This window comes from Pogonomyrmex barbatus, unplaced genomic scaffold (genome assembly GCF_055798465.1).
Source record: "Pogonomyrmex barbatus isolate J1 unplaced genomic scaffold, ASM5579846v1 scaffold5, whole genome shotgun sequence".
Lineage (NCBI taxonomy): Eukaryota > Metazoa > Arthropoda > Insecta > Hymenoptera > Formicidae > Pogonomyrmex > Pogonomyrmex barbatus.
In genome coordinates this window covers 2,599,314-2,607,903 of record NW_028297149.1, presented here as the reverse complement: position 1 = coordinate 2,607,903, position 8,590 = coordinate 2,599,314, and the positions used below count along the sequence as shown (strand labels likewise).

At 40.5% G+C, this 8,590-nt stretch overlaps 1 protein-coding gene across 1 annotated transcript; it reads right to left on the bottom strand.

The window, feature by feature from the left end:
- Positions 1-2,323: 2,323 nt before the first annotated feature.
- LOC148935304 (uncharacterized) lies at positions 2,324-8,286 on the bottom strand. Its single transcript, XM_089081622.1, has 2 exons — positions 3,724-8,286; positions 2,324-3,648 (listed from the first exon to the last, which is right to left on the bottom strand). The coding sequence occupies exon 1, from the start codon at positions 6,143-6,145 to the stop codon at positions 5,501-5,503; it is 645 nt and encodes a 214-aa protein (XP_088937748.1). The 5' UTR covers positions 6,146-8,286; the 3' UTR covers positions 2,324-3,648; positions 3,724-5,500.
- Positions 8,287-8,590: the final 304 nt, after the last annotated feature.

Here is an 8,590-nt window from a genome sequence, read left to right as displayed (position 1 = left end):
ATTATTTATTATTATTTATATTGTCGCACTTCCACGGCGATCACTCGCACAATTCACATTCGCGCGTCAATCACGCGAAAATAAATAGAGGCCGTTTACAAAACAACTTTAATAAGTTAACTTTAATAAACACAACAACTAAATACATAAGTCGTGACAATCTCGCGCTCGTAATTCGCTCGCGCGTTTTCTCTCCAACCTGTCTCACAATTTTCTCCGACGAATCTCTCTAATCAGTCAATCGATAAACATAAACAACAGCGCGTTGGCAAGGAATGATCTTCAGGTTGGAAATCGATATGAGGGTAGCGTCGAGCGGAACATCGCTCGGTTGTAACACTATCTCCCTCCTTTTCGAAATTGTCGTCCCGACAATTCTAGAAAACTCTCTCGCAGAAAAGTCGGCTTCTTCTTCCTTGGTGAAGCCAAGGGCTTTCTCAGGGAATCTGTCAGCTTCCTGCTCTACCCCGAGCTGCTGCTGCGGGTTACCGAGCCCCGAACCAGTCCCAACTTCACCCTTCCGTTTCATGCCGCTGCGAGGTCATCTTCTCTCTTCTTTCTTCTTCTGTGACGCTTCTTTATCTTGTGTTTATGTCTTGCGCATTTCTCTCTTGAATCTTCGGACAAGGAGGGGGAGCTTCCGTGAACCCTTTTGTTCCTTTCCTTACGGACATCCCAAGTCCTCGCCTTGGTATTCGCCCTAAGTCCCTCGGAAAAACCATGGTTCAAAAAAACCGAGGGCGAGGCAGATTTCTTAAAATTATAATTCAGCCAGATGTTCGGGCTTCGGAAAAGAAGATCTTCCGCCAGACGTCAATACAACAACAAACTTAAACGGAAACGAGAACGAGTATTTATTTCTTTCAAAATATTCTGAAATATTACAAACTTATCATTTTCCCTTCTTCGGACGGAAAGAACATTCAACCTCCTCACAGGCTCCGAAAATCACAATCCAATCTAGAACGCCTTCCCGAAATGGAATTCACTTATCTAAACGAAACCCATCTAAACAGATTCGACTTTCTGGACACTCGGAAAAAACTTCGAAGATTATTTAACTCCCTATTTACTTGATTTCCTTCCTATCTAAAACCGAGACATCAAAGCCAGTGCCAAACTTGAAAAACGTATGCGCGTCCGTCCGATAAATCAAATCGTGTCAAAATAATCAACATAAAAGCAGCAAAGTGCGCAAGACACAAGCATATTTTCTTTTACTCAATACCGCGTAAATGTGAATTTAAAGAAAAACAGAATTTATTTTATTAAACGAAAAGAAATTAATTAATTAATGACTGGCCTGACATTTGGCGTAGCTCCTCCGAGCACTATAAAAATTCAGTTTCATGCCGCTGCACTGCTCGCTCTTCTCGAAGAAGACGGAGCTCCTCCTGCGTAGAACGGAGAACGGCTTCCAAACTTGTTATTTCGCCCTCTTCCGGCATGCGCGTACAAATCCTTTTCCTCGCCACGCGAGTCATCCTCCTTACAGAAGATTCTCGTGCGTCATCGTTCTCGGTTTCCCCTCGTGACGTCCGCTATCCCGGACGAGCCCCAAAAATGTCGCACTTCGACGGCGGTCATTCGCACAACTCGCGCGTCACGCGGAAATAAACAGAGATCATACAAAACAACAAACTTTAATAAACACAACAACTAAATACACAAATCGTGATACAATCTCGCGCTCGCAATTCGCTCGCGCATTTTCTCTCCAATCCGTCTTACAATTCTCTCCAACGAATCTCTCTAATCAATATCGACATAAACATAAACAACGGCGCGTTGGCAGGGAACAACTTTTAGGTTAGAAATCGATATGAGGGTAGCGTCGAGCGAAACACCGCTCAGTTGTAACAATATAATTATTTTATTTATTTAGATATAAGATATAATTATATTTATAAGTTATGTTATGTAATTCTTTAAAATGGAAATATTCTTTAAATATATTACTCTTTAAACATATATCAATATTTTAGATTTTTTAGTAATACATGATATTAATGATACAAAGCTATATAATTTTAATTAAAATCTATTTGTATGTATTTGTTTTTCATTTATATTTAATATTTGTCAACAAAGAATAAAATAAATTATATAAGAAAAACTGACATGAATATAATTATTTTGTTGCGCACAATATAGTAATCGCAAGTTATCACAATTATTAGAAATTATTTATCTCAATTATATCAGCATAATAAAATTTTATAAATAAAACTAATTAAATGAAATTTGTTATATAATTAAATTAATCTTTTAAATTTGCAATATTAGAATCATATAAGCATAAATAATAATGTGTATAGGCGGGTTCTAACCAGGGAACTCCGCGGGTGCGAGAGGGGAGACGATGGGCGTGGGGGTAGAGGAAAGGGGGAAGACAGGGGCAGCAATCCTTTGAAATGAGTCGCGGGATGGGGGGAGGGATAAAATAGAAGAATCCGGTAGTTATAAAAACAAATAGATAAACAAATTTGATATAAATTGTAAACAAATAGAAAACAGAAAATTGAGACTCGAAGAACATGACGTCACGAGGGGGGGAAAGTAGATAAGACAGTAGCTACAAAGGCGAAGATGATATAAACAAATAGATAAACAGATGGCGAAGATGATATAAATGAGTAGATAAATAAATTGTGGACAGGGCGCGTAGACATGATGTCACAGAGAGGGGGAGGAAGTCCGGGACCCGCCGCAGCCGCCACGCTCGCCGCCATCGCCGACCCGCCGCCGCTATCATGTTCTCATATCATCTTTTTCTTTTCGTTGTGCTCTTTCTATTGTATATTTACTATCACTTTCTCTCCCGTTGCGGCTCTCTCTATTGTATATCTACTCTCTCTTTCTCTCTCTCTCTCTCTCTCCTCTCTCTCGTTCTCTCTCCCCCCCTCTTTCTCTCTCTTGTTATGCATTTTACGACTATTATATACGACTATTTTCTTGGATAATTATTATTTTTATAGCAGGAGGAAAGGAATAAGAAAAATACATGTTTTGTATATTATATATGTTCATTTTTAAACAAATTGAAACATTTTGATTTAAGCGTAAAACTTTTTTTATTCACATTTTTTTCTTACACATTAAAAACTAAAGCTAACAACTCGCAATCGACGAGTTGACGTTTATCAAAGATATCGCAATCGCGTAGATTAGATATCGCAGTCGATACTTTCTCGGATCTGTTACAACAGACGCGATGTTGGAGAATCGCGTATACTTGGCATCGATCGTATCGACGAATCTGACGAGTCGATCAAATGTCACATCGATACATCCGTCCAGATTAAACATTCGTAACGTCGATTTGATCATCGTTATGCGTTCAAAGATTCAAGGCATACGAGTGTAACGTCGTTCATCAGGTAAACTCTGACGATTAATGGTCCAACGCTTGTAAAATTATCTTTGTAATCGTTTCATAGCAATTTATAGATATTCCATCACTGCTCGTAGAGTCTCTTCCATGTTTCGAGAGACAGTATCAGTTCCTGTCCCTGATGATCTTCCAGAGCGATCTCCACGTAGCTCGGTAGACCAACGTTGATTCCAATTTCCAAAATCTTATAGCCCGTGGCTATCAGAGTGTAACGTCTGTTCAGTAGGCGCATCGCGCGACACTCCACCGAAATGCTGTGGAAATTAAATATATAATATTGCATAATATTGGAAAAAAACAGAAAAAAATAAAATGCAGTTAAAACTTACGCGTTACATTCCTTCTTTGTTTCGCTATCGTACAGTGCGCTGCTTCCTTTGGCGGAGTACATTGCGTATTGATCGTTCGTACAAATGATGATGGAAGAATGGAGTACTTTTCGTATAGATCGTTCGATGGAGGACTGATCGCATTCACGTAAATTTTGACATGGCAAACCGTTAAACCGTCCCCTTCCCTTTCTCCCCCTCTTTCTAGGAATTTCATTGTTGTGATCAAACATGTAACGACATGTTTGCAAAGGACCGCGAATGACGTGTTTAAATTTTTTTTCCAGAAAAAAAGCCGCGATAAGATGGCTTTTCGTGGAAATCGACATACGTGTCGCGACGTATAGATTAAGAAGAAGCGCCGATACTTCGGCTGTTATAAACAAATTGCAATTCGGAAGACCATGTCCCGATATAGACAAAGAAGTAACATTGATAACTGTACGTGTCGCGACATGTTAAGAGAAGCGCTGATAATTCGGCTGCTATAAACAAATAGATAAACAAATTGCGACTCGATTGCAAACATATGACGACGCTCCGGTTTAGACAGAGGGACAAAGAAATAGTCGATGATATATAATAGATCACTGGGCGCGCGGGATCACAGTAGGTGCTTTGGAAGTCTAATGAATCAATCAAATGTGAGAAAAAAATGGAACATCTAGAGCGAGTGGAACGCGAGCTGCTGGAGCAGTGCAGTTAGGTCACTATCTTAGTGGAGTGTTTCGCGTTGCAACGATGCAACGAGTGCATCGAACAACTCGAGGAACTTAGCCGTGTTAAGCGTTCTCGACTCACCGTTGCAAATAGACAATCTGTGATGGCGAGGATTGCACGGGTGCAAAGGTACAATTAGAAAGACTGATTTGAAAGAAAGAAAGATTTTGTGCACGTTGATGGCGAGTACGCGAGCACCAGTAGAGACAATGGATCTCTCGTTTGGCGAGAGATTGATACGGCGTTTGAAAACCATATATTAACTGATATGGTGATTAATGTGGACTATATCGAGCCGCGATGATTTTTGGAAGCCGCTAGTGATATAGTGTTCGAGCAAAATGCGAGACATTGTACAAAGACACGGTAGTGTGAAAGTGAATATCGCGTTCCACGGCGTTTGTGACGGGCGATAAACGCGCCAATAAAAGTATAAACACTAAAAGTAATGAATTCTTTCGAGTGTCAAATGTGGATGAGTGATACGAGCAGCACGTCATCGAACCTACGTTGGCATCGCTCGAAGAGTTTCAGGAACGCGATAGTGGATGTGCTATCGCGAATTCTCAATCTCATAGTAAACGTGAACAAATATCATGCACGCGGAATGTTACATTGAGTTACCGTGGGAAATTATGTTAAAGCGAGCGGTGATTAATGTGCAATCAACGAACAATGCGTGTTTTGAGTGATTAGTGATCCTTGCATCCGGCCGAAAGGCATACAGATCGGGAATCATTGTATCCTATACGATCTTGAATCTCCAAAACATTACGTTTCTTTTACAGGCAATTCCTCAACGAATCGTCGCCTTTCGGAGCTAACATTTTTTTCACGTCCATTGGATTTTGACGATCTCATGTTTCGACGATTTAATAGTATAATAAATAAGATATACGATTTAAAATTTTTTTCCTCAATCGACGTCAATCGACTGGCTCGTTTCGTCGATACGCGATTAATTTATAATAATGCCGGCTTCGCGAAGTTTTTCGATAATCGACAGCATCTTGTTATCGTGAACGTTATGATCAGCTCGGTGCGAAGGGTCGAGCAATCAGAGTCGATCCACCAGCTCGTTGGGATTGTCCTGATGTACGTAATTGATCTTGTTGTCATTTAACTTCATGGTGGATGGTATATTGCACACACCTGCACTCTTTTTATTGCTTTTCTTATATGTAGATACGAGCGGAGCGATGATGTACTTGTATCCCTTGTTGCCCATGATGGGATTATAAGCACTGCCATGTCTATGAACATTCGTTGTTAACAGTATACTTTTATACGTTTGTTTGTCATCTTCAGTGAATATAGCCTCATTGGGAAGTCTCTTGAAGATCAATTCATATAATCTTAATGTATCATTGTAACTTACATTGTCTATGATTATGGAGTCATTTTTGTCAACGTCAAACTTTTTGTCACCGAGCATCATATCATTTTTGTCGAAATAGATACCGTATACATTATCGATCGATTTATCTATATCGTCACCGAAGAGAAGATTCATGTACTTTCGTCCCAACGGTCCTAGTTGACCATAAAGCACCTCACGGCTTCCTGTTTGCGTTTGCAGAGTCTGTTTGAAGGCTGTTTTCGGTGACGGTTCACTGACGTCTTTTGTCTCAAAAACATCTTCGTTTCTCACAAACGATGCTATTTTCGATGGTTCTTTAGATAATTTTTCGTGTAGATTCATACGTAAATGAATCTGATGTGGCGTTCGATTGTTTTGTACGTTGTTTTTTAGGTGGCATTAATTTCAACCATCCAACATCCATCCAATACGAATCTCTGTTAGTAATAGTGTTATCATCGTCGTCATCGCTGTCTTCACGTTTCTTTTTCTTAATATCGATATTCTTTGCAATATTGACTTCTTTTTTCGGCTGAGATTCCTCAATATTTTCAACAATTTGTTTTAGAGATTCGATGATGGGTTTGAAGCGTCTTTCTCTAACATTTTCGACTATTTTACCAATGTTCGAAGCGCGATATTTTTTGTGAATCGAATCGCTTGTTTTTGCAATCTGTTTTGTTATTTTCTCGCGATTGATATTATCCATGTTGCCTACTTGACGTATCGACATCGACTAATCGCGTTATGGTACCGCGACCGTGTTAAATTTTTTTCTGTATCGCCCATCGCCATAAGCGGACTGTCCTTATCTATCACTAGGAATTCGTACTCGCATTGCTAACAATCGCGGCATAACGCATAGAATTCATCGTACGATATGTCGGTATTCACGTTATCGTTGTAAACATGTTTCAAGTTCGTACCATCCATGTTTGAATAGGATCAGCAGGTTTGCATTGTCGCGTATCAAATATTTAAGTATCTTCGCGTACGTCTGACAGTGATAGAAACAGTCGACGTCCGAGTGGTGGTCCATCGAGAAGTATTCTCTCAGCGCATTTTGCTTATCGCATGCAACGTCGTCGAAGACAAGGATCGAAATTTGGGTCGTGCCTCGCTTGATGGAATGACGTCACTATTGTTAGAGAACGCAAGTAACCGATTTCGTCAATCGAAGTCAACAAAGTTTTGAGATATCGATATTTTGATTGTTGAAACGATTTCGAATATACGTACACATTCTCGAAACGTACACCGTGCGGACTCTCGAGCAAGCTTATGAGAATGTTGATTTTATCGCAATTCGACGGACTGTAAATGATGGCGCGTATAGTAACATTTCTCGGTAACATTTCACCGTGCTTGTGCTCCGTCGCGATGCCATCATTCGCGCTTTCTCGTCGCACTTCACGCGTATCTGTCACACAAATTTCATGTTCGCACTGCGTTTATCTAGGCTTCGATTGAACGCCTATTTATAGGCGCGCGAAGTCACGAACCACTCAGTTTCAAAAATGTATCTCGCGCTGTCGCATCCCTCCAATATTCAGGACTTGAGCGCTGAGCAGTTGCATATATACCGAAGGTCGTACTGTTACGCGTCTGCGACGACTATATTGACCACGTGTGGGACAAGCTTCCGGAGCATATGAAAACGGATTTGGAAGTTCGAATCTATCGTCACTGCATCGAGCATTATAACCAACCGTGGCAACGCACGCACATCGATGGTCCCGCACCGAAGATAAAGATATGTCCGTATGTCAGCAGCAACGTCAAATGAAGGCTGCATTGGGAGTCTGCTCAATCGAGCGATAAACGTGCTCCCTTTCGACTTACATTCCCAGATACTTGGTTGAAGAAGCAATCAGTCAGAAATGAAACGGGCATAAATCCACTGGACGCGACGTGCCATGAACACGACATTGCGTATTCTTGGAGCATCGGTCTCACCGACAGATACGCAGCGGACAAAGTACTCGCCGATAAAGCCCTAGGACGTGTTATCGCGAGAAATTCGACTCTGAGCGAGAGAGCTGCAGCTGCAGCCGTTTGGGCAGCGATGAAAGCCAAGACCAAGATCGGCATGGATATGAAAGCAAAGAAAAAAGTCGACAAAAAAAAAAAGAAACGAATATTTCTAACGGCGAAATGAGATGGCGCGTTGGAATTTGCCAATTTTGGGCGCGCTCGAATCCTTGATCGGCGGAGCGGCCAGCATGGCGAAAATGATAAATGACAGAAATGCCGCGCGACGTCAATTCGAGGAATTACAATGTCACAATCGCGTGATAGAAACGCGCGGGCAGGGACTGTATCTCGCGCCATACAAATACAGACAAGGTGTAACAGCAAAAAAAGGAAAGAAAGAAAAAAAACGCCAAAGAGATATAATAAAAGTACATACGAGCGTAACCACCAATGTACAATTGGATCAGCTGGCGAGACGTATGCGCGTACCGTATTTCAGAGGTGTTTTCATGCGTTACCGATTAGCGGCGCGTGTCATAACGTACAATGCACGTATGTGTGGACATTCAGTCTTGCAAGGGTGAAGATTCAGAGAAAGAAGACTCAGAGTTATATCAGAGCAATATAACGAAATTATAAATTTTCAAGAACAAATAAATCAGGTAAATTTCAAAATTTTAATGTAAAAATAAAATAATAAATAAAAATAAAATAATAAGTTAAAAAATTAAAAATTATTTTTTTAATAATTTTTAAGAAACTTCCGATGGAAAAACAACCTCAACTGGATAAAATTATTTTAGAAGAACACCC

Coding starts and splice junctions, on each gene's coding strand:
- LOC148935304 (XM_089081622.1), bottom strand. CDS start 6,145: ATGAATCTACACGAAAAATTATCTAAAGAACCATCGAAAATAGCATCG.